Source organism: Echinococcus granulosus, assembly GCF_000524195.1.
Source record: "Echinococcus granulosus chromosome Unknown EG_S00065, whole genome shotgun sequence".
In the NCBI taxonomy this organism is placed as follows: Eukaryota; Metazoa; Platyhelminthes; class Cestoda; order Cyclophyllidea; family Taeniidae; genus Echinococcus; species Echinococcus granulosus.
Genome location: NW_020170445.1, coordinates 431,374 through 457,968, shown reverse-complemented (window position 1 = coordinate 457,968; position 26,595 = coordinate 431,374). Strand labels below are relative to the sequence as shown.

Below are 26,595 nucleotides of genomic sequence, written 5' to 3'. Positions count from 1 at the left end.
TAGCCCATCTTTGCGTCGACAATAGATAAGGGTACGATTATTCAACTGCGAAAGACGTCTAAATAAAACCGGAGTTTTGGCTTTTATCAAAGGGAGGACCAAACAACACAGTCTACATTTTTGCACTTGCACACTACCTTGACGTAGGTTTGCAAATTAAAAGGCAGATTGAGGCTCAACAAATAGTTGGCAGTCTAAAGTAACTTCTTTCACCTCGTTATTGGTGCGGAAGTGATTGAGCTCTTCGAAATCCCACGTTCTCCGCTATCTAAAAAATCCCGTCCCTTGTGTTGCGGCGCGGCAAATTAATAATGGGTTTATTAGACTACCCGGATCGGGTAAGTATTCAACTCACTACCTCGATTTTCGAGAGAATGATTGCTGTGCTGTACTGTGCCGCGCCGTAGGCCGGGAACGGAACCCTAAAAATCCAGGAATGCCACTGACGTACAGACGCTTGTCCAATCGCCTCCGTAACATTGGCGTCTGCCAAATGGCCTTGATCGCAGTTACTGAGCGCTCCATCATCAGCCTTAAGGCATATTTAATGGAAGGTAATTGAGACAGACTTCTCTTAAATGTAATTTGGACACTAAATGATCTTAATCTTATAATTACTTTACTGGATTTGGCTCTCATGTTTTATCTATCTTATACTTTCGTAAAGGTGAACTTACCTGTTATTGGTTAGTGTTTTTGCCCACAAAACAATGTAAGTCCGTACAAGTGAGTAGTTTCTCGTGATCCGTCCAAAGTTCCACATGAAAAGAGAGTACTATGAACACGCCGTCATGTGACTAGTTGACTTGATGAATCCAAACGCCTCTTTTTACATTGTTTGGTGACCCCACTCCCGTGTGATCTAGTGCAAACTCACTAGTGATGTGGGAATGTCATGGGAATCAGTTAGCTGATTCTGTAAAGCACTTGTATAGAGTAAATAACGAATTAGCGCTGTCACAAAGTTTCAATTCAACCTCCCCTTACGCGTAAGCAGAGATGAATGTAAAGCACCTGGAATCTGCTTCAAATTTAGGCAATCTGGAGAGATAAATCTCACCCTTGCTAAATTTGTTGCTTTGATTATTACAATCTGTGGTATAATTTATCAGTCTGAAGTCTGAAAATAGTCATTAAGTAAGTTATTTGTAGATTTGTAGCCAGAGAGACAGGGGCATGACATGGTGAGGCTCTTACATCTCCCTGCTACTGATCCTATTGGCGTGGTTTTTTCCACTGAGGTAATTAATAACGGTGCTTGACTGCTGTCTATCGTGGAGATTCTGTAATTTTTGATAATTTATTTAGTTCCTCCTTTAGGTTTCGTGAACACCTAAGGCCCCGCCTTTGTATTTCTTCTACGCGCATGGGCTTTGGGCCATGCCAATAGCCCCATTCCTTCTGCACATCGGCATTACACATTCTATCCTGGTATTATGACTTCTTTTGTCTTCAGGATAGGATTGGGGGGCTACATTAGTGGTAGCGTAAAGCAAATCCCATCTCAAAGGATAAACTACCTTGATTCCGACTACTGGATGCTAAACCTTAACTCTACGTAAGAAGGGAAAGCATTACTGTTATTCCCTAACTGAAGGGTTAAAAATGATGTGGACTTTCAGCACCCACTAGGGCTTTACATTCTACAAGAAAGCTATCAACAACTAAAGCAACAATAGCCGAAAACCACTTTGAAAAGTTTGGTTCGGAGCCGTCTTCGGTACTTATATGAAGATGCGGCACCTCCTCCACCACTCTATCAGTGGGACAGAACCCAGGTAGATGTGATTGGACAGCTCTGAAGCAGAAACCAAGTGTCGAGGAGGAATAGAGGCGAAATCTTATCTCCATGGAACTATGTTAAACTCGACCTTTTTTATAGGAGTTCATTTGTAGGCCAGTGCTCCTACGGCTAGCAACGGACATAAATGATATCCTGCACATTTAGCCTTCCCTAATAGAGTTTTAAAATAAGAAGAAACTCTAGATCCAGTGGGACTGCCAAGAGGGGCCAGTGACTTTGCGGTCAATCATCTCCTCTATCGCTAGAGCATTCAACGACTGGTGCTGATGATTTGTGGGTGTCACTTACAGTGCTGTCGGCTTTGTGATGACCGATGCAGGAGGGTTGTACCGGGAGCGCTGAGTACGACGCTCAAAAGGTGAGAGTGACTGCGTAGTGGTTTGATTATTCTTTCAGCTCTTAGTTTTGGTTTTGCGAGCATTGATAGATATGGACTCTATGCTATCACCAGACGGCATGGTCTTCGCACGAAGTTACTAGCCTCTTAGCGCTCAAGTGCGCCTCTGATAAACTTTATTTCTCTGAACTATAACGTTTTTCGTATTTATGGACGACTCAGGTCTCTACACCAATATTTTTGCCCAAATACAGACTTTAACAAGAGCTACTAATTAAAATATGCTATAAATGAAGGAAATGAAATGAAAGATATGCTTCTCATTAAAAGGTTAACCAAAATGCTGCCTCAGTCAGCCGTTTGCAATGACCCTCAGCCTTGTCTTCCATTACACAGTAAGTACACAACGCATTTTACACGACTACGTCTAATAACCACATTCTGTTAGCGCTGATTCTATTCAATCCATGAGGCACGTTTCACTGCAACACTATGCCTCTCCAGCAAACTACAAACTACCTCCCAATTGACGATGAACCTACGCATCGAGGAGATGGATGGGATTGTGATTGTCAGGGGAATGCGTATTCCATCACATACCATTACAACTGCTCACCACAATCCCCATCATCTGTGATTGCATTAGCATATTCACACTGACATACGCGGTATTTGGTTATTTGGCATTAACCACCTCATACACTGCACCAAAGTCCACACTCACATGCATGCATCATTGGCAAAAGTAGACCATATAGCTGGTCTCGTCTGACCGACAGGCTTCCATGTTTGAGGGGAAAAGGAGCAACCAATGCTTGCAGTGGACACCACGTAGAAATGAGCGTCATGTTTGTTTGACTCACCTGTGCACAGGTTGGCTTGGATTGAGGCGACTTGGGAGACGCACGCGTCGTGTGGGTCACTGGGCTGGTGTGATTAAATTGTATCTTAGGTTTGCTATTGACACAGACCGATGAGTGAAGAGATTTCAAAAGTTACTCATAACCTGTGGATTTAAATACGAAAGTCCAAACTTTCACATTTTGAATTAGTTCTCTTGTTAATGAAAGGTACCTTTTGATTTCGAAATAGAATTCGAACTGTCAAAGGTGAAACTTGTGAAAAACATGGGCATAAAAGGGGGCGGAATTTAATTTATGGCTTTTGAAAGTAGCCACACAGACGGCGCTTCAGCTTGAAACAATGATGTTGTAGCCTGTCAAGAAATACATAAGCAGAACCTTGCATAATGACAAAACTTGTTCAACTGTTGCAAACTACAACAACCAGTAGATGGCCCACGAATTGATGGCGCATTTATTGCGCGACTGATAGAATTTGCATGACAATAGCAGACAAGAAAAGGGACAGAGCTAAGAAGCAGGAGAGGCTGTCGGAGAATACCAGATGGCAAAAGAGAATAGAGTACTTAAAGAAGGAATCCTTTGAATCAGCCAGCTGTACTTTGTGACATAAGATTCCGTTTGTATTTGCTTGTGATGATTTTTATAGTTATATTTCCACACATATAATAATGCATTCAGAAAAAAAGCCATCTCATGATGTTCTAGTTGTTATGACAACCGATTTGCGGTGAATAGTAGCATATAAAGCTTAGTGTGGTGGGTAGCTGAATTTCCGGGATGAGTAAATGCTTTGCGGATTTGGAGCCGTCAATCCTGGCAATGCTTAGCAAAATGCAACATTTCAAGCCATAAACAGCTTCCTATTCATCCAAGATTGACGCCTTTTGAGTAGAGATGCGTTGCGTCACTGGAATGTGGAATGATAGGTTTTGTAAATGACTGAGATGTGACAATTGAATGACGAATGAAGAAGAGGAAGGAAACAATCACATGGCTACAACGGAAATGCAGGTGACAGATTTACAACAATGTTTTTTTCCTCTGTTTGATTTTCCATAGCATCAAAGCGTACGATTAGAGAATCGTGATTTTTCAGAGCGTTTCCACCCACCCACAAATTATTTTAGCTGTGCACTCAATTGCCTTCGCTTAGTAAAAAATGTCCCCATCTACTAGTCCAATCTGTATCCGTCTATCCATACCGCATATGGCCATGTTTCACACAAAAATCATTGATGGATATTTGGAGTACGTAAAATTAGCTATTTAGGTGACAACAATTACAGGTGTGTGTGCGTGTGTGACTTCTAACTGAAGTTAATTGCTAAACGGCACCGGTAATCTCCCCCCAAATAGAGAGCGGAACAAGCACTTGAGATGCATAATTCTACTAGATCTCCAAGCGCCCCTTCAATCCATCAACCAGGACCGTACGCTAATTTGCATCAGCTCATTCCTTTCCTTCCCTCCCCATTATATTACACCCATAGAGCTGCAAAAACACTGCCAATTGAGATGCTATATGCAGCTGCTAGCCCTGTGGTGATTGCATCCGCTGCCCTCGATGATGTCACTTAAGCATTTTCTTCCATGTCAAGAGACATTGTCAATCGCTTTCTACCCACCTTAATTAGCCGTTGACTGTGGCAGTCAATCATATAGACCATTTCCGCGTACCATTCGTCAATTCTCAACAGGACAAACGACTCACTTCACCTCAAAACTCCGTTCAATCGCCACTTTCCGCGAGTGTCGCTTGTAATCAGATACACTGCTGGCATTCAGGATGGATGAACCCATAAGCATTGGACAGATAGATATATAGAGCAAGGGTTACCTTACAGTTCAGATATGGTATGGATAGACGGACACTGATTGAACAGGGAGATGGAGAAATTTTGAATAGGTGGGGATGGATGTTGGCATTTGAATACAAAGTTCAAATCATAAAGGACACTCTGCAGGAAGAAATTCCCTCAAACTCTGCACCCATCTAACCTGACGCAATGGTGTGGAATTGAAGGACCAAGGCGTATTTACAGAATGTTTTGTAATTTGACTTTTGAAATAAAAAAGTTTCATTCTTACACACTCTGAAGGAGAAAATGATTTGCATTGTAGAGGGGTGGCATGCACCAGTGGTTCTGTTAAGGGTGGGCAAAAAATTATTCAGGAATGACTGGAAGCACGAAAGACATCCGGCAAAAGATGCTGTATCCGCATCTTCCCTTGCCTCGCACTCTTAAGGCATTGCGGTGAAGGTGTCCATTTCATGAACTATGCAGAATTGGTTGCTTGGTAAACGCTGTTCTCTCCGCATCTTCGCAATTCGTTCTTTGGGCGGTTCTCGCACAACACAGACACAATTCAACTGACGCCAACGTTGACATATGTCACAGCAGTAGCGCGTCTGAACGTACGCAAAAATGCCGACGCTGAACATACCAACAAAGACGACGAAGACCTTCAGCCAGAACTGCCAATTGCGTTCAGAACTCGATATACCGGTGGATGACAGATTGGAAATGAGAGCGTAGAGCGCCCATGATACACAGGCTTGGATTAGTAGGTAAATTGTGATAAAACAGAAGAGTTTACGCAGGTGCCGACAATCCATTAAAAAAAATTTCCACTGAAAAGTTGAAAAAAAAATAGGTGACTATTTACCGTCCCTGCTCAAGAAGTTTTCCACCATTTGATAAATAAGAAGGAGATAGAATAGCAAGCTGAATTGATAGGTGGATCAGTGATGAATGGATGTGTAGTGTACGGATAGGTGGGTGGGCAAAAATTTAAAATGCAGCAATGGGCGACTTACTTCTAAGCAAATGGAAAGATTTATGAGCGAAGTATATTCGAAACAAACTCAACTAGCTTAGATATCGAGTAGATGGTACTGTGAGAAGTTGCTTGATAGATAGTTTCATCGAGGAATCAATGAACTTAATAGACATGTTCAAGATTCAGCCTTACTTTTCACAGCCTCACCTCTCTTATCGGTTTCGTGTAACTGCGCGTCTCATATTCAAAATGGCACAGTTCACACCTCCTCAACTGACTGATTTCAATCCAACGTTGAACACACTTTTCATGGACATATTTCAAACTCCCATCACACAGACACGGTGCAATTAGTCGTCCACACGAATCCAACGCCACGTCATTTGTAGATTCGTGGCATATTCGACAAAAGGGGAAATCACAATTGGAAATGCTGGCTGTTGTTTCAATTTTTTGAGGACTTCCTGTTCCATGCGATGCTAGACGGGGAGACACAGAAGCAGTGGTAGGGGCGTTGGGGGAAGTTGATTTCAACTTTTTTTTGGCTGGAGCGGAAAGTCTAAGAGAGGAACGAAGGAGGGTGGTGAATCGGCCACTTGAAGTTCCGATCCATTCTCGTGATTGCCTTGGTTCCTCCTCTACTACTTCGGCCATCTATTGCATGAATCGCAAGTCAACTTCATAAAAATGCACGAAATGGAATAGTAAAACAATTACCGAACCTCGGTCATCTAAAAAAGTCACATTCCAACATTTAAATGATTCAACACATGCCCACCCAAAAATTTCCAATTTCTGGTGAAGTAAAAATCATTTGCTGCCTGAAATACTTCGCCATAATAAACACTAGTAGAACTGACTACCCCAAGCCACTAAAGCATTTGTACTCAGTAAAACTTCATCTACCTATCTACTACACCTAGCACTATTGCTGATAAATAGACCAAATTCGCTGTCATAGCAAGAAAATTATGCGGTGGCTTTCCCAAGAATGTATCATTCTGTGTAAGGAAATGTCAAAACACTTAAAGTATTGCGAACAAAGCCTTCCATCAAAAAACGCATTATTGAATGAATAAATATTGGCCAATACACCAAGCGAATTCATGTGAGTGGCGCGTATGCACCGATTAACAGAGCTCCCTCATGCGCATAAGTATTCTCTAATCACTTGTGAGACCGGATAACAAACTTCAATATTTACAAAAAAATGAGGTCTAACAAATCAACTTAAAGTGATAAGAAGTGGAGTTTATCGCAAACATTACCACCGAGGGGCTCTATGGACTTCAAATTTTAGGGAGAATTAATCAATTAATGATTCAGAAGATATCAACCTATGAAAATGCAAAGTACCTGTTCATAATAGCAAGGTGAAGTAACGTATTTAGATGCCAAATGCTTTGGAGAAAAGGAGACTTTGCCAATAGCAGCATATGAAATATTAACACGAAATTCAAATCAACATACGTGATGGTGCACCACCTCCTTACGTTCACACCCACATTTCCCATTCTCCTCTGACCCATCCGAACCGTTGCAGTGTAGCTTTCTATCCATTCAATTTTACGATAGATATTTACCTGAAGCTCATCACAAAACAAAAAGCAACAAAGTTATGAATGCAAAGGACCGACGAAAATTTGGCCAAAAAATAAATACCTTTCTACACGCTTAAACAAACCACGGAGGAAAATTAATAAATCTGTTTAGGTGAAAACCCTTGCATTCATGCAAAATAGATTAAAAGAGTTCGCGCCAAATTGAGCATTACGAAAATTGACTAGGAAGCCGATCAAAAGATTTGTTACCAGCTTTGGGCATAAGTTAGCAGAAGAATCACGAGAAGTTTGCAGGCTCTACCTGTTTCCACCTCAAAATAACACTAGATTGCAGTGCATTTTGATAATTTTGTATTACTTTGGCGAAAGCAACTACCTAATTTCGAAAAAAATATTTGTCACCGATTTGGCTTTACAATGTCGCCGACTTTTTATCTTTTTTTTAAATAAGTGAATCTATGCTAAACAATTGTGTGATTACTTGTGATTTAAGGATACCAGTAGATTCTTATTGAATCTAATTCCCGAAATTATAATGAAATATTTAGACTGTTTCGAGAACCTACTTATAGTTTGTACGCTTGCACCTAATCTCGTATTTTAGCCTCCCCATCCACAAAATTCCAGAACCACCTCATTTCTCCAAGGCATTCTGCTCGACTCATCTTTGTTTCACCATACACTAGAGCATGTACTAGATTAATCAATGGCAATCTGCCCTTCAGCGACTCCGTGTGCATGCTGATCGTGGGCTACGAAGTTGGTGGTGGGGAGTTGACATTTGCACATCGATAATATCTGGATAGAGTAAGAGGCAAACCAGAAATGCTTATTTCCTTAATATTACCCATGGGCTCTGGCCGCCATATCCGCGATCCTTGAATTATTCGTACATACTGGAGTATCATTGGAAAATCTTTTTCCTTTTAGGTTACATCCCTATTACAATGCCGGTGAGTTAGTAGCTCCACTCATTACTTAACCTCGTACATTTATTTCCTCATGTCTGGCATTGGCGCATTTTTTTTCTCACTTCGTAGTTGTTTGATCTCCTGCTGAGAGCTAGGTTAACAAACATCAGTGAACTGTCTCCTTCTGGCGATGATTTTCAATGGTGCCTTAAGGTAACTACGCATCATCACGAGTACTTCTTCTCTGAATCTAGGTAAAATGCAGCAACTGCATGGAGGTGCATGATAAATGGGTCTTCATTTGTGCTCAAAAGCATGAGGCAATTAAGGGCTCCAGGGGATTTACCAACCTGAAGCTGAAGTGCCGATTCTGTGGTCGTGAGAATTCGGCAGGTTTGTTGTCATCTGGGACCCCGAGTTCAGCACTGCTGAGCTTATTTTGATGTGTGATTTCTGGGGCTTACTTTCCATTTGAAGACGTTAAATATGCCACAGTATGTTAGAACATTTGGCCGCCTGTAGTTTAGCGCATTTCAGAGGTATTTGCCTCTTATTGCTATGCATTGAATTTCAGTTTAACTGCAAGTTGATGCTCTGTCTGTAGGGTCGAGATCCTTTCGTTTTAAAGTGCATTGATGGAGGAGTCAGCTCACCTGATACCGCCATTGCTGGAGCAAAGATACCCTGTCTTTCCTACAAATACGTTTGTTGCTCATGCTGTTGTAGTAAAGACAGTGTTCAGTTGAAGTGTTTTTATTGGACAAAACCCACTGAACCTAAAATGTTTGGGTACTTTGATGGAGCATTACACATCCAATGTTGAATTATTTGATTTGACGCATTCAGATGTAGTGGAGGGGAGTGTAAAATCCTACAAAGAGGAGGACTCGGAGAAACTGCGACCAATTGTTCGCTTTGAATGTCGCGGAATGGAGCCGCAGCAATTCTCGCTTCGTGATGGCTGGCGGGCCGTTTCCAATTCCGATTGTGCCACTGTCTTCTCGGATGTTGATCTAACCGACGGAGTGAGTCAGAGTTCCCTAGATTTGTCTGCCCATTTAAATGACATAGCTGAAGTGTTGTTCTTAATCAGCTTCACTGAAATTACAGGAATGGACGGACTATGATGAAGACGGTGAATGCTGCGTAGAGATACTTGAAGTGCAAACTGAAATCAAGTCGGTGTGTTAAGGCAAAGTCAATTGAAGACATCAGTATTATTGTAAAAGATTTGTTTTAAAAGTGCGGTTTTTGAACACTGAGGGTAGGACAGTATTCAACAACGAGTGTCCTTCTGTTTGCGGCTGCAGTCGAAGCGTGGAATTCGATCTTGTCATTCTGACAGCGGTTACGTCTACCCAGCCAGATGATGAAGTCGAATGTCATGGTTTATGCCCAAAAGTTGGGTCTTCCTTCTGATGTCTTTCACTACCTCTCAGAAAAATTGGAAGTTGTAAGTGTTGAAGCAATACTTACTTGCAAATGACAAGTGGTGGACGCTTTTGGTTCTATGCAACTCCAAATTTGTAATGTCTACGAGATCGGGTATTCCAATCCTTCTGCTTACTATCGTTTGGGCGGTTGAAAATCCTCACCTTCCGTCCACTAAGCATGTCAACACGTACGATTTGAGGTCACGGGGAGGATCCGATTGACAGCTGATACTACCAATTCTCCTTCTCCAGGTATTTGTCTGGTATCAGCAAATGAATTCTGTCGTTCGCACCACAGATAAGTAGCTGGAAGTATGTGGAAGGTTAGTATTATAGCTTGATAGAATTATGCACCGCGAGTACTTATTCCGCTTTATTCGTGGGCTAAATTAGCCGTGTGATTTAGTATTTCGTCCAACCTAGAAGTCACACGCGCATATGCGTACATAAATAGATAGCTGCCCTCGTCTGGCTGGCAGCCTTCCACGTTTTACGCACAATTGACATCGCTTCGTTTTCGACTCGCTTTGACCGATGGGACTTGCCGGATCTCTTACTCACGGAGTTCCACGCTCTGCGTGCGTCAATGCCTTGAGGGCACTGAATGTGATTGTATTGTCGCTTTACCTTGGAGGATGTTGTCAAAGGCCGTTCGCGAAGTTGTGCAAGTTGGTGTGTGGCTAACTCAACGGCAGGGTATTTGCAGACCCCATGAGACTATGCGGCGCGCATTCTACGCATTCTGCAATTCGGAATTGAAAGATTAATTTAGTAATTTGGCACACTAAGAACTAACGCATGTTCCCCTATGGTGTCCTTCCTCAACCTTTGAATAATGTTGGCTACAGTTTAGTAAATATCGGGAGGAGGAGGGAGGGGGGGAGGGACAGAATCTTTGACATGAATGCAAGACTGGAGGTAAAGTGTAAAAGTTAGCAGTTGAACAGGCTTTCAAGTGGGGATTCACGCATTATCATTGTGAAGTGCGGTTCCTGTGATCTGCATGGAATGCTTCGTGGACGAATCAAATTCAAAGGTGCCAAGTGACAAGGAACTTAAGGGGATATTTGACTCCAAATTCGTCTATGGATACGCTCAGTGAGTACACAGTTAACTATCTTGTTGACATATGGTGGGTGTGTGTGTGTTACTTTTAACTGCTAGATGACAAGTACTCGTGATGCATAATTCCATTAGGCGTCCATCTTCTTCCACTTTAGATAGCAATGCCAAACATTTACTACCCACTTCAACTAGCTGTTGGCTATGGCAAACGGCGGTGTAGGCGGTTTCCACCCTGCAGTAGTCAATTTCAGTGGAAAAGACTAACATAGTCCACACATAACCTCATCCAATAGCCACCTCTCACGAGCGCTGATTGCATTCAGTTACGTCACTTGCATCCAGGATGAATGAGTGTATCCATTCGGCTAGAAGGGTACTGATCAGACGGAGAGATGGAGCGCTGTTAAATAGGCGGGGGCAGTTGAATAGCAGGTAAAGTTATAAAAGATACTCTGTAGGAAGAAACTCCCTCAAACCTTGCATACTGATGTGAGACTGAAGGGCCAAAGCATTTTTGTAAAATACTTTACAGTTTTTGACTGTAGCATTGGAAAAGGTTTCCAGAGTACACAGTCTGAAAAAGAAGAAATGAAATGGCTTACAGAAAGGTTACATGAATTATCGGTTCTAAAATAGGTGCAAAAACAATGTTACAGGAGTGACTGGAAGCACGAGGGGCATTTAGTAGAGGGCACACCGTTGCTGTCTTTCCTTTCTTTTCCAACTTCAAGAGAGGGTAAGGCAATGGGAACGCAGTTATTTCTACCATCACAGTGACGACAAAAACTCAACGGCATTGTCATAACGATGCAGAAAAACAGGAAACAGAATTTCAAAGACAATCTATACATGGGGACAAGGCTCGAGATGCGAGAAAGGCAACAATATCCAATGGGTAAGATAGGGGAGAGGATTGGATATTTCTGGCTAGCTTCTTATGCTACCAAAGTAGTAACCGTCTGCGGGTGTTGATTTTTAAAAACCACTCTTGTGCCCCCGATTTCATGCAAGACAGGGAGGCGTTTGTCACACAAAACAAAGCCTGGAGCTGTTAAAACACAAATAGATGCTGGTCAATCTCGCTATAGCCACCCGGACAATCCCATTCTCGCATGTTCATCGTAAAACCCTTGCGAACCAACCAGGCCATATCTGATTATTGATAACTTCCCTTAAAAAGACGGGTGAGGGGGCTGAAATAAAAGATAAGGTGCACAGATAAGAAATATTCGCGGATTTACCACGTGGTATATAAATTCCACTATTTAAACAGTGCAAACATGAGTAAAAAAGTGGTGAATTTTAATTTACTTTACAATTTATTTAATATAAGTAAGTAAAATGCAAGTGTTGCACAGCTAAGGCAAAAGACTAGAGAAAGATTTTTTAGTAGAGCAAATACCAGCAATAATTTAGTCCAAAGTTCTGAGTTTGTTTTGAAAAACGAACAATGGCAAAACGTCCTCAGGTGGGGTGAAAGTATTTCTTCACGTTACCTTTGCTGTCACAAAAAATCTGGCAACAAAAACAGTAACAAATCGCATAATATGCCTGTTGATTAATTATGGTAATGCATATCTTATTTCGAAAAATTAAAATCAAGTGGTGACAGAGGAAAACTATTTTTAGTTCGTTCTATTAATTTCCATTTTAGGTTGGCTGAGTGTGCAGTTTAGTACCATTCGAATTCCCGTCGCCTTTTTAAAGTCATGGTTTGGCGCTGTGGTTTGTTTCTTAAAATGGGCTCCAAGTAAGTGCTTGCTGTAGAGTTTGATGGACGCAGTTTTACACCAACGATTTAGATGAACTGGAGGAGACTTCAAAGCAATGCCGAATATAACGAGGTGGTCGTCATCACGCAGGTAAATTTTATTTTAACTATGCCAATCCTTTCATGCACTATTATTAAGAGCTTCATTTCTTTTCAAAATATTTTATTTTTATACGAGCTACTTCGCCTTGCTCCTTTAAACAAATACCCCAAACTATTTGCAAGTTAATATCTGTCGGATCTTTAATGCATGGGTTCTTTGCAACACTTAGTGGTACTGCTTCCGCTGATACTCCCTACTTATTATATTTCTTTATTTGTTCGACTACATTGATCTGTATGAATCAAGGTCCTACCAATCTTCCATATACATATTCTCGCCATTCCATTTTCGGCACTTTGTGTCACCATAGTACCATGTGTAATTTGTGGCGGAGAGTACAACAGGAGTGTAAATGTTTTGTTCCTTAGTTAAGGGAAAGCAAGTGCATGCTTTAATCTTAGAATCTTTGTAAACTAATCTGGACGCAGCAGGCAGAGGCTAGAATGTTGTGAAGAGGTATCTTGGTTCATGCCCTTCACTTACTCGACTCGAATTGCTATTTTAGGATTGCGACAGTTAATGTCAGCATGCCTCACATTTGTGTTTGTTCTCGCTGTTGATTGGAAGAATGCGTATGGGCAGGGAGTGGAGGTTTGTTATCCAGTGCGAGCACATCCCTTGCATTAATTTGCTTGGCATGCGGCGGCAAATGTTTATTCGTTTTATAATGCATTTTCTGTCAGAAGGATCTGCTTGAGATAGTTTTTCAATATCTGTTCTTCCTTACATAGAATAATACGTTCTTGGAATAGCTAGCTCACTTTCCCATTGTTATGACAACCTGTTTGCGGCCTTTGGGAGAATGCAAGGTTCAGTTTGGTAGATAGATAAAGTTCTACAAAGAGCAAATGCCTTGGGGACTTTGAGTCGTTGATCCTGTCAATGTTTATCAAGGTGTAACATTTTAGGTGGCATTTGGTTTATTTTTTTCCCTAGATTGGATCGTACCGAGTAGGAGTGCGTTGGATCACTGTTATATGGAATGATGAATCTTGGAGATGGCAGGTTTTACAGTTGGTTAAGTTAACAATGATTTTCATAATATACCGCGATGCTCGCAATAGACGGCCGCCGCGGAAGTGGAAAATCGGAAGTAATCATGCGGCTACGACAGAACTGCAGGTGATGGTTTCCCCCACCTTCACTCGTTTCTCTATTCGTCATTCGGCTGCAAGCGAACAAACGTTGTAGCCATTTTCCTCCTACACCTTCACCACTTCCTCTCTCCCCCCACCTAATGTCGCATGGCCCTGCAAATTTTTAGTTTTGTATTTCTGATCACCATTTACAGTTATGGCTTTTCCTTTTTTCGCATGTGTCACGAATCAAATGATTCCACAAATGGTATGTAGCTGGACCCATGTGAACGATTAACTGTGTCGAGCCTGTGTAAAGTGTAAAGTACGACCGTGAGAAGTGTATCCAACGTTGGGTTGAAATTCGTTAGTTCCATTGTTGTGGCAAGAGATTTGCAGTATTTAGCTGCACGTGACGCTCAGTGTAGTGAACTGAAGTTCTACGGTGAGTGAATGCTTTGCGCACTTAGAGCAGTCAGTTCTGTTACTGTTTACCAGTGGGTAACATTTCGGGCGGCGAATGAGGGGAAACCTGAGAGGATGTAAGATATTTTTTGGGGAAGTGCGGTGTTAAGGTTGCTTAGGATGATGCACGCGTGCCATTCAATAAGTGGCCATTTACTGGACAAAGTTTTGCAAAGCCATTACTTGTACATAGTGGCTGTCGGAGCACTAATTACCTTCGCTTTAAAATAGTGCTATTGTTAAGCCGTTAACAATGCCGCCGAGTAAGGAGGAAGTGCCCCAAATGAGTGGATGCAGGCTGATGATACGGGATTAACAGTTGCTGCAAATTTTACTTGAATGCGAATTGGGTCATGTGAGATGGGCTTTCTGGACGCGAACTTCTCTTCTACTCTGAGTACTGTCTGGACACTAAATGTATTCGGGTCATCCTATGAATTCGTCTATTCGCTCACATATTCCTTTATCTGCTGGTGAGTTTGAGTCCCACACACCGACATTCATTATTTGGACGGAGGTAAGGCGAAGCCACCCGTCAGGTCACGGGACTGCAAGCACAATTTACCCAAGGCAGCAACCTGCTCAACTGAAACTTTCAACAGCACAATTCACTTGTTCGTAATGGGACGTGATTGTCGTGAAATGGGAAAATTTTGACGAACCCTTTCAATATTCATCATCAAGTGTGAAAGAATGAAGGCGTGAGTACGTGCATACGTACACATCCAGGCAACGGTAAGATCAGACACTTAGGTAGTGTGCGCCTTCATAAGTTATTCACTTGCTTTGATTCGACCTCCGAAAATAGCAAATAGAGAACTCGAAGAGCATGTCGAATCTTGTGGCGTTTGGTGGTCAGTTATCACATTGCTTGCCCCACAAAGTCCATTACTCCTCACTCGACTGAGGTGACGCATTTCCGGTTAGCACTAGGTCACTTCTTGATTGTACGTACAAGTTGGCAGACAGATTTGAGGAACCAACTTCAGTTATCCACTGCCTCCATATTAGCGAACATCACTTGGGACCGTTCTATCCCAGTTGCGGGGACTGTGTGTGCAGTGGCCTACGTGGAGGCAGTCTGTCAAGGATTATCACAATGTTGAGATGTCGTTTTGGCCATTACAGTTAACAAGATCACGGAATTGGCCTTTGAGATGGCCATAAATGCCTTTGCCAATGCTGCTGCTATCCACATTTTGTGATCTCTCTAGGTGATTATAGCAGCCGTTTGATTGGTAGCGATCAACCTGTAAATACTGTTGGAGCCTGTTTCGTAAGCTCTTTAGATGTGAGCCATGGCGTTGACACCTTTATTCCTCACGAATTTATTACTTCCCCTCCCTGAGGCATTACTTGATTTGGTCAATTACAATTCGTGTGCAGTGGTACATCTTCGAACTTACAGTACTAAGGTCACTTTTTTTTTCTTGACAAAGAAATGCACACGTTAGTTAAGGAAAGTAGCTTATGCCACAATGGATTCATTTTTTGCAATCTCTCCACTCATAGAGTAGTGTTGCCTACTTTTTCATCCTATTTGCGTGATTTTACCGTCCTTAAGTATAAACGACTAGAACAAGCATTCTTCTGTCGTCAAACCTCTTACCATCTCTTGTTGGTAAAGGCTGGGATCCTCCATGCTCATATTAAAAGCCATGAGGGACGAATTTTCGCTAAAAACTAAACCACTGATGTCGAATGAAATTGTACTGCTATTGAATGAATGAATTGAATGAAATCCAGTCAATTGCTGATGTTGTGACAAGACTGAACAGTAGTGAGGATAGTAGAGTAGGTGCGTGGATTCAGCAGCTCTGACATTTTCCGCAGGCTGCAATTCCACCTAGTGAAATGAATTCCTGGTAATGCCTCTACTGCGTGTTCATTCACAGTACTTAGGCTGATTACGAATTTAAGGAGGACACGGCGCAGCATATTAATAGTAAAGGGAAGCAAACCCAATCCAAACAAATAGATGCTTTGTCTCCTGTGACAGAATACAAAATCTTACCAGTATAGCAAAGGGGTTCTGCCTGCGGATGAGTATTTCTGTGTCGATTCTCAAGCAGAAGTGTTACATAGGACGTCTACCTTTGATTAATGTCCCAATCCCTTGTACTGTATGACGGCTATTAACTGCCAAAGTGGGTGGTTTGCAAAGTACCAACTACACTGCGATGGCCGAGATGGATGATTGACCAGTAGGAAGCGTCGGGGGCAGTAGGCAAAAGGAGAAAGAGAGGGTGAGGGGACTTTGGTGAAAGCATAACAAGGAAATCCCCTAAATTCGCCTATGGCTCACTTTTACAAGCTTAATTCAGTCATCAGAAGAGTTCAATTTTGTTTGTGGGGAGATTACGTTTCAACTAAATTAAAATAGTTGATTCCCCAGTTTGGGAGTTAAAAAGTTGAATCAGGGAGTTCAAACCATTTGTTCTTGATGATTGGCTGTATCTTCCATTGAAAAATAAGCCAAATTCGTGTAAATATAAAGTCACACTCGTAAGTTTAATGGGTGAATTTGCTTTACGAATGAATTGGAATAAGTACTCATGGTGCATAATTTTATTGGTCTCTCTAATTTTACCTTCCTACATTAATTTAGTTAAGGAGGTTCCTCGAAACTGTTTGTCAACTTGTACGTATCGTGAAGAAGTGGATCAAAACTGGCTGAAGGCATGCCGTCTTATTCGAAAAGGGGAAATGACTTTTGTGAGGTAACCAATGTGATGACTGACTGTCAATCACTACGATCCTCGTCATGCATTTTAATTTCCCATTACGCTATTTTCGGAGGTCGAATCAAAGCAAGTGTATAACTTATGAAGGCACACACCACTTAAGTGTCTGGCCTTACTATAATTCTTCTCCATTCATCTAGCAAAATAAATAGCATTAAAGTTAGCTGTGTTAGTAAAAAAACTTACTGGCTCCCATTCTGGAACAAAATGCCTTTTCATTAGAGCTGTGTAAGCCCTCATAAGGTATGCAAATTTGACTTACTGGATCGGGAACACTTGCACCATCCTCTGAAGGCGGCGCCAATTTCACCGAAACATCCCATGCATCAAATTGGCATCAGTGATATATTCGTAGCGGGGTGACAAATTATCGAGGAAATAACTACAGAATCAGCAATGTTATTAATGCCTTGTATATCAACCTATTATTCAAGCATATTTACTAAATTATTACTTTACAATAGGGATGGAGCAATTGCGGAAATTTGCGTTCACCCAATGGTAAAGCTCATTTAATTGTGTAAACTCCTATGACTTAGGGCAGTTGACTGACACGAATCATGCGATTGCAATGAGCTCACTCACGTTACATGTAACAGACGGGAGGGATGGAGGGAACCGTAAGGCTTTGAAGTAGAAGTAAGCAGCCTTTCCACCGCTCTCCCTCGTGGCTCTGCAATTAATCGTTCTCAAGATAAAAAAATGTCAAGTATATCTCCCTTCATCAGTGTCACCATGCCTCCCACGTATCAACAATCAGTACCGACGAGATGGATGCCTAGTTAAAGTTGGAATGGAAGAGAAAATAGCTCATTGGTACTTTAGAAGAGTAGAATCAATCACTACCTATCGCGGTCATAGCAGAATATTTCGTGGACCAACCTCCTTTGCCAATGCCAAATAAAACCGAACTTGAGGGAAGGTCAGGCTCGAAAACCATAGATGGTAGTGCTTGGTGAGTACACAAATTTCTGTCTCGTTGACAAACATCCCAATTATGCATGAGTGTATGTGCCCTCTAAGTAGGATAAGCATCTGAATGACAGAGGTCATTTGGATTGGCAAAGAGAGTGGAACGAGTACTTGTGATGCATAAGGACATCAAGCTTCCACTTTCCCCAGCAATGCGTCACACACACCGCAATCACCAAATCGAACCGCCACTTAACAACCCTAAAGTGTTGCTGTGAGAGCCGTACAATGAATTTATCTCGTGGTTCGGCAGAATTTATCATGCTCACTGGTGGGGAACCAACAGGCCATACATCAAGTTGATCCATGTTCTGGCTGCAGTGTATACCAAATCAAGTCTTGGAGGAAAAAAGCGAGTTGCAGACAAAGATGGTAGTCATCGAATGATTTTTGCCAGAGCACAACTGATTCCCTCCACTTTCCAGGCATGGATCTAAAATTGATGAAACAGGAAGTATTAGGTGGTGGCATCCTCGGGCAATAGCACAGTTCTACCATCAACCGTTCCTTCCGATTATCAAGTTATTAAAGTCAAACGTCTAGGAGCATCTTGCGCCGCACTTACGTGTGTCAAATAATGCTATTCTCAAATGGTTTTTAAGGCCCTTGAATCAACCGATGAAATCCCCACTGAAGCCGATTACATTACAGTCAGTTGGACAAGCTACTGCAAACAACCATCAAAGTGGTGAAGCGATTACAGAGCAGGGAAAGGCGACAAAATGCCACCAAAACAATAAGGCAATCAAAAGTAGGATGGTGGTACTGCAATTGAAGTACATGTCAGTCGATTAGACTGAAAATGACAACGCTTCCGATGAACGAAAACAATTATTATGCCCCAAAAATTGCGACAATGAATTGGTTGTACGCGATAAATTTCCCAAGGAAGATAGACAAATGAAGGGGGACTGACAATGTTAGATTAGAAATTGCTAAAATTACACTTTAGGAAAGCGGATTGGGTGATGTTAGGCAGGCATGAGTACGGTGAACATTTACTCCAACATAATCGCCATCACAGCTCAGATTTCGGTCATCCTGTTCTCCACATTCCCTCACTTGTTTGTCAGCTGATTCTCTCTGCCAATGGGCTCGAATCCAACAAATCGACTCTCATTCGGTGCATAGATTTGGAGCGAGGCCATCCAGATAGATACTACAGAGTAGGTTTTGTGAGAAATTGTTTGATGCATAAATTCATTAATGAATCAACATACTGTTGGTACACACGCATAAGACACTTCCCTACTTTCCACAGCCTCACCTCCTCATTCCCTATCGCGTGTCTGCCCATCGCATGACTAAAATGGCACAAAACACTTACTCCCTCATTTGCATTCATTGATATTGGACCACTGCTAATCGTCTGTGTTTATCAATCGAATGCATAATTTCTTGTGAAAAAGAAATAAGTAAGACTGAGTTCTTAGGCAATTTTACAAAATAATGTACAGGATGTACCTCTGATGTTATGACATAATTAGTCATCGTAAAGTAATAAGTTGGTTGTTGAATTGGCGGCCTTAGTGAGGAGCCACTCTTGACCTAGCCTTTGTACCAAGCCAGGTGGGCTGGCCTTCGAGCCGAGCCAGTAGCCATGGTAACATGTATTTCTTCAAATATGTATATTCTACGTGAGTACTATGTCTTCTTTTGTCCTCAGGGAAGTCTCAGTAGGCTACAATAATTATAAAGTCAGAGATGAATAGGACTGCACAAGTTAGTGCATTCAGGAAGCTGTTTGAGTTGCCTGCATTCATTCCATGCTGACGAAATAGCGAACTCAGGGTCAAACGAAACTTAAATCGAGAGCTTGTATTCATCCACGTAGCCAGAGACAACGCCACGTTATTGCAGATTTATGGAGTATAGGCAGCTTTTATAAATCTTCAGCTGCCCTGAGTTCCATGCTTCGTAATATCAAAAAGGATATTTGCACTTAGGATTTCCATTGCGTTGTAAAAAGTCGTTAATGCTGTGCATTAGTTATTTTGACTTTTTTAGAGCAAACTGTACCAATGCGATCATGCTTTAATATTCAAATCTACTAAAAATAGTTTTAATTTGTTTGACTGAGTAGATCAGCTCAAGTATAGGTGCATCCTAATTCACGTACCCATTCGTAATCACTGATTCAGCGTTGCTTTTGCCAGTTTTGAGCAAGTTCCAGGCACAACAATGTCACAACCAACAGATCAAGAGGTGATGCTTGGTATTTTCGAGGATTTGGCTAGCCTGGAAAACATCTTCAAGAATAATGCCGAGGCAGGGAATTCCGGGGTATGTTATTTCAGTGAAAATAATTTTGTGCATGCTATTTCTATAAACTTTAGTTGTCATTGATATGCTTCCTACTTGCGGAATGGTTATGTTGAACGTGTTCATTTCGTGGTCAGATCCCTACTCCATACCTAACCAGTATTTGAAAAAGTTTTGGTTGTCAAATATGTATGTATGCCATCAATGCAATAAATTTGGTAATCTCTGTAGCCTAATGGGTATCTGTGATCAGTTAGACATAACTTTTCCTAGTTTAGATGCTATTCACCTTTATTATGCTTGTCTAGTTACGTTAACTTGCAAATGATAAACTGCATTAATATTTCCTATTTGCATATCCTGCGTCACAAATTTCAACATCACGGTTGTTGTAACCATTGTGTCCTTCAAAAAGCTTATTTTTTGTCTGCTTTTGCTGATTATTAGACAAGCCTGTTCCAGATAAGAACTACTCTGTATGATTGCTAAACAACGCAAGATTCGTGTTGGGGTCACAGGGTTGGTAGTTAAACTGGGTGGCAGGAAATGGGTGCAAAATAGTCCTGAGAAGAAGACGTCAAAGCATGACAGACAGATCTTGATACGTAGGTTGAAAGTTAAGTCTAAGCAAATGCATAGTTTGAATGAGATGATACCGTAATTTAACATCCATTGAATCGTCACCTAATATATGGCAATATTTGAAGGGGTTCGAATACTCACTCGAAGAGCTTGCGATTAATTTCACCGCTGAAAATTCAGCCACATTTACCAAGATGAATTAAACTTTGATTAAATTACCATGTATCTAAAATGGGTGATTTATAATCCATTGACTAAATCGGTGTATGATGCATGATAAAACTGCGACCGTGTGCTCTGCTTTTATTAATTTACAACATCCGACAATGTAAGATCTCATCTGTACTTACCTTAGTAGTAAATATAAGGTTATTAAGTGGTGATATTGTTTGGGTCATTGCAGCGTATTAACGCATGGAAGGAGTAGATGGAAAAGTGGTTATAGGGCTGAGATATGAATATAAAGGGTGCGTTTAAATAAATTATTTGACATTGAGTAGGTGTGATAAGATTGCCAGGGTCGGAACTACTTACAGTCTCTTTTACGAGTAATTTGGGATACAATATTGCTGACCATTTGCAACCTGAATATACACATCACACAATGTCTGAAGTCCTTCACTCGTATCTTGTATGAATTGATAGGTAGTGTTGTATGCGTTTGACTGTAATGCGTACCCACAGTGGAATGGAGATGGGTGAAAACTGTGAGGCAAACAATGTAACAAATGCCTGGCAATACGAGATTTGACACGAATACACGCACACTTCCCTATCTCCATTTGCTATGGTAGGATACAGGAAAATACAAGTTCATACGTTGTGTAGGAACGCGCTACATAGGTGGCTCTTTGTGGTGTTACATGAAAGAACAAGCATGCGTTCATTCATACATGCACTCCTCCTTATACATGCATTCTACACAGACGGTCGTCGTAGAAGAGGAAGAACAGATACCATCAGAAGGACGCAGCAAAACAGGAGGCGTTCGAATTACCATTTCACTGCCTCCCTCTACTCCACCGGAATCAGCAGGCTCAAAAACCTCGCAGTCATCGTCTTCCAATTCTTCAACTACCTCCTCTGAGTCCACCGATATAAGTTCACTCAGACGTCAGGCTGATGAAATGGTTAGCCCTCCGATCTCCATTCCCTCATTCAACTTACCCTGTTGTCGAATCTCCCATGATGCACACTTGGATACTCACGGACGATTAATCGCACCGTGTCTGTGTGAGGGAAGTTTGAAATATGTCCATGAGGAGTGTCTTCAGCGTCAGATTGAAATTGGTCAATTGAGGAAGTGTGAGGTGTGCCAATTTGAGTTTGAGAGGCGCATCTGCGTAAAACCCAAACACGAGGTGAGTTTATGAAATATATGAAAAACTCCTTACAACACCTGCCAAAGTTTCATGGAGTTGTTGATAGGCCTGTGCATCAAGCTATTTTTTTCAAAAACCATCTATTTATTATCAGCACCCGCAAGTTGTACCAAATGTGAATACATAAATTAGCTTGTAAATCTTCTATTATTCAACTCAAAGCCAACTGTCTGTCATTTCACCTCGATTTACTCTCATCTAGTATTTATTTTATATTTTTTTTTGGAATTTGCCCAGGCATTTATCTGCAAAAAGCACAGTGTACTGTTTGCCAATTACCTTTCAGCGAAAGTGTTCCGCGTTCTCCCTTTGGAAGATACCCATATTCCTCGCTTTCCAATGCGTCAGTTTGCTCTACATCGCCCTAGATTTTTGGTTCATTCAGTTTATGGCTAAGTGTTCACCATACTGTACAAGTCATTACTCCGTCGGTCATTTCTGTGTGGCACTTATTTCAACACAGCTTGCTTTATTGTATTTTGCCGGAATTTTCGGCTAGTGGTTTGTAATCCTTTTGCATTGTTAGTAAAAATGGCAACAAGTAGAACACGTCTATGTGGTGCGAGAGCCCCCTAGACAGCAAAATTGCGTGGGTGCGAATGGTATGACGAGATGAGGTAATGGGGTGCCTTCTCTTAACTGTCTTCCAGTCTTTCAGTCACCTCTGAACGTTTTAGTTTTTTTCGCCCATCGCATAACTAACAATGCCTGCCACCCTTCTCTAATTCGTGTCAATTCCCCTCCTTCAGAGTATGTATACGCTTAGAAAGTTTTCATTGTAAAATTCATAAAATGTTGAGTATTTTTGATTCTTCAGTACTAGATAGAGGCATGCGATTAGAATGCTACTGGGTTTGGCATTGTTTCTTCCTACCGAGTATCCTTCATGATTGGACTAGTGCCTTCAGTTGACGCCCACCTATGCAACATTGCACCACCTCTCCTTCTGACCAATATCCGTCTGTCCATACCACATCCGATCATCAATACTTTTCTTGTCTCATGCATTCTTTTGTCAAACATATGAGGATTTATCCATATACCCATTCTGCATGCATGAGCCATATCCGAATGGAGTCAGCGGTCGTGGGATGTAGCTATTGGGCGCATTCACGTATGATTTGCAATGTGCACTCCATGAGAGATTGACGACACTGACGTGGAAATGGTCTCTACGGTGGAGTGCTATAGCTAACGGCTGATAGAAGCACAGAGCAGGCGATTGCCATCGCTACTTGAAATGGATCCGAGTTGGTTAAGGAATATTGTGGAGGAGAGTGAATGCAATCACGGCAAGGCCAGCAACTGCATGTAGAAGCAGAATTAGTGGTGCTTTCGTGGCTGTATGTGCGTAATACAACGTGATGTAGTGTAACGCAAAGGAAAGGGAAGGGTTGATGCAAATCAGCGCATCATTCTGGTTGTTGCATTGAGGTGGCGAGTGGAGGTCAAATGAAGTTTTCCACCGCTAGTACTGGTTTCAATCTCTTCGTAAGGGGAAATTACAGATGTGATGCAGTACTTGATCTTAATCTGTGGCGCTTATCAGTAAGCACATCCAATCCCGTTCCTGCATTCCATCTTTACATGAACACCAATTTCACTTGACATCCTCGAGAGGGACCGGTCCACCTGATATTCTGCACAGACGAAGAGGATGAAGGATTACAATGGGGATGAGTGCTAAATGAATCTACAACTGGGAAAGTCTACTCAACTACTAGCCTTATCATTTCATCTTCGGTTGTGCCTTTTGCTTGGAGCTTCTACCCTTTCGACAACTAGTGAAGGAATAAGCACAAGTGCTAGTAATCTGGTGTTCATTTGATCAGCATCAGTGGAATGCTGTGGAAGAGTAGCAGATGTGTGCGTGGGTGTGTTTATGTGTATGAGCTTTTGGGCATGAGGCAGGCCATACTTCAACACCAAACGCTGTATATGTCAGATTGAATGTGGTAATGCGGTCACAGATAGTGGGGTTTGTGGTGAGCATTCGTAATGGGAATAATCTGTCATTGCATTCTCTTGTGTTTCCTAATGCAGGAATGATGATAGCAAATGGTTAAGGTGTGTTCTACGCCGTTTGTTGTATCTTTGTCGACATCTTCGCGGCTTGGGAGAAGGCACAAGAGCTATCGCTGTTAATCTGACCATATTGTAATCTCACTGACTTCAACCGTTGACAAGGCCTAGAAGTATGAAGCTGCGTAGTAGCTGTCAGTGAATAAAAGTTCCTTTACACTTTCAGTCATTAAACAAGCGTGCCTTCCCATGGTGCGGTTCAAAGACTCATTTTAGCTGAAGAAATGAGGTTGTCACGTCATTGCCTGCAGGAAAGTGGAGAATTAATCTTGCATCAACCAAAACTATTAGCTAAACTATAAGGCTGAAACAGAGGTGGCTATGCGATGGGTGGGTGAATGCGTGTGGGCTGATGATGAGATGTGATGCGCTGTGATGATGTGGATCACGGTGCTTATTCAGCCTTTGCAACGACGTGTGTTTCCATATGGACCAACTTCAAATAAGGTGCATCAGTGCAATTAAGAATACTCGCAGAATTGATTTACCCAATACGATCGGCATTTTGTCAAACTGAGTTGGCTGGTGTAAATCTGTGTGCATCCGAATTCCCGTCCACCATTCGCAATCCTAATCTCAGTGCAGGTTGCAATGCTTTTAGACAAAAATCGACGTGTGATTGCTTAGAAGCATTTGATAAGCTGGAATACACTGTCCGGGCAAATTGCAAGATCATGATCATCAAGCATGTAATTGTGAAATTGAAGTAAAAGATCAGTGGTGTGTTACCAAATATAATGCATGCACACACCGACAGGCTATGTATTTCTGCCTGATTATGGGCCACTGTGTTGCTTGGTTCATCCCTTCTCGGCTTTTGTGCATCATCGAGTAGAAGGAAAGTATGTCGACTCAGTGGAATGTAGAAGAGTGGATATTGTAAGGTGAGCGATGTACTAACTGACTGCCAAATGCCACGAGACTAGACACGCACCTCGGGTGTTCCATTCGCTATTTTTGGAGTCTGAATCGAAGCAAGTGGATAATTTATTGAAATGCACACTAATCGGGTGTCGAATCTCACCGTAGCCGTGAAGCATACGCATGCACATACACATACACGTACCCACACTCGTTTGCATCAGTTGATGACAGTCTACCTACCTTTCAATTTATTCCCTATTGGTGGTGCTGAAGCAGTAGTTACTGGAAAGCGGTACATGGTAAACGCTGTCAGTTGTACTTGACATGATTTTCTCTATTTATTTACCTAATGTTGAGAAATTAAAGCAGCATCTGCGACATGAATTGATAGGAGGTGAAGCACATTTGTGACTAGATAGCGAGCATTTTGAGAAGGAAATTTAATGCACCACCTACATAGAAATGAGGCATTTAACATTGGGACCATTCCCTCCTACTAGTTTCGAGTAGGCCATAGAAGCCTGGCTGACACATCGAAAGCTTAGATGGGGTCGTCTGGTCTTGAGCATTACAGGGACCTGTTCCACTCACTCCATCTGGGGAAGTCACCGGTGTAAGTTAACAAATGGTCTCACCCGGAAGGCACACGCGAATGCAGAAATCTCTTATGGTCGTCATTAAAGCAGAAATTAACTCTCTACTCACCAAACATTCCCTGATGATTCTAAACGTTAACAATCCCGTAAGGTCAATTTCATTTAGCACCGCTGACAAAGACTGGTCTGCAATGAATTTTGCGTGGAAAAGGAGGACAAAGTGTCACAACGATTGGCCAAGAGGCCATTGAACCACCAGCGTCTACTCAGCTCTCTTTCACACTACTGCCCTGCTACGCTCTATTAATCGGATCAAACACCCCTTCGATACTTCCACTGCATGTTGCAAGGAGGCTCTGCCAGACACTCCTCATCACACTACCACTACTGTTCTCTTTTCGACCCTCGTAATTGTCCCATCCAGAGAGGTATCCTCCACGGCGATCGTCATGCCCACAAACCCGACTTTCATGTCCCTGAAGTCTATATTTCTACGACTTCTGCAGTCTCCTCACATACCTCTCCTTCCTTCGCTTCGCTTCCTCTACATCACCTCATTTGGCTTAGGAAGCCTGTCCTTAGTCTCAGTCATCCAATTCCTTACTTGGTGATGGCATTGCTTCATTTCTTTGCCATGCAGCATCCTCCCTTCCTATCCGACAATCGTTGCTGCACCTTCCATAAGTAGTCAGTGTTACCTCATATTGGTTACCTCACGAAAGCCATTTCCCTATTCGAATAAGGTGGTATATATTCAGTCATGCAAGATGACAAGCAGTTTTGTGGAGCGTCCTCTACTTATTCAATACATCCCAATCGTCAAACACCTCCTTCCAATCCATCACTTGTGCTAGCTGTTTATTACCTGAAACACGCCCTAGACCGATGCATTCGCACCTGCACAAGTGAGCACACCTGTTGGTGTTAATAAGGCAAA

The 26,595-nt window shown here is 41.9% G+C and overlaps 3 protein-coding genes across 3 annotated transcripts; 2 read left to right on the top strand and 1 right to left on the bottom strand. All coding sequences in view use genetic code 11, as the record gives it.

Moving 5' to 3' along the window:
* Positions 1–5,249: 5,249 nt before the first annotated feature.
* On the bottom strand, positions 5,250–7,348 carry EGR_06913 (E3 ubiquitin-protein ligase 8-Mar; the record flags this gene model as incomplete). Its single annotated transcript, XM_024496162.1, has 3 exons — positions 5,250–5,639; positions 5,996–6,442; positions 7,259–7,348. 3 exons carry the CDS (start codon positions 7,346–7,348, stop codon positions 5,250–5,252), a joined length of 927 nt encoding a protein of 308 aa, XP_024349474.1.
* Positions 7,349–8,297: 949 nt separating this feature from the next.
* Positions 8,298–10,289, top strand: EGR_06912 (hypothetical protein; the record flags this gene model as incomplete). The annotated part of the gene is made up of 7 exons (XM_024496161.1): positions 8,298–8,303; positions 8,391–8,474; positions 8,516–8,654; positions 9,108–9,286; positions 9,372–9,443; positions 9,607–9,714; positions 10,149–10,289. The coding sequence occupies 7 exons, from the start codon at positions 8,298–8,300 to the stop codon at positions 10,287–10,289; spliced, it is 729 nt and encodes a 242-aa protein (XP_024349473.1).
* Positions 10,290–18,858: 8,569 nt separating this feature from the next.
* Positions 18,859–26,346, top strand: EGR_06911 (E3 ubiquitin-protein ligase 8-Mar; the record flags this gene model as incomplete). Its single annotated transcript, XM_024496160.1, has 5 exons — positions 18,859–19,056; positions 20,054–20,173; positions 21,661–22,095; positions 22,403–22,532; positions 26,009–26,346. 5 exons carry the CDS (start codon positions 18,859–18,861, stop codon positions 26,344–26,346), a joined length of 1,221 nt encoding a protein of 406 aa, XP_024349472.1.
* Between the last annotated feature and the right edge of the window lie 249 nt (positions 26,347–26,595).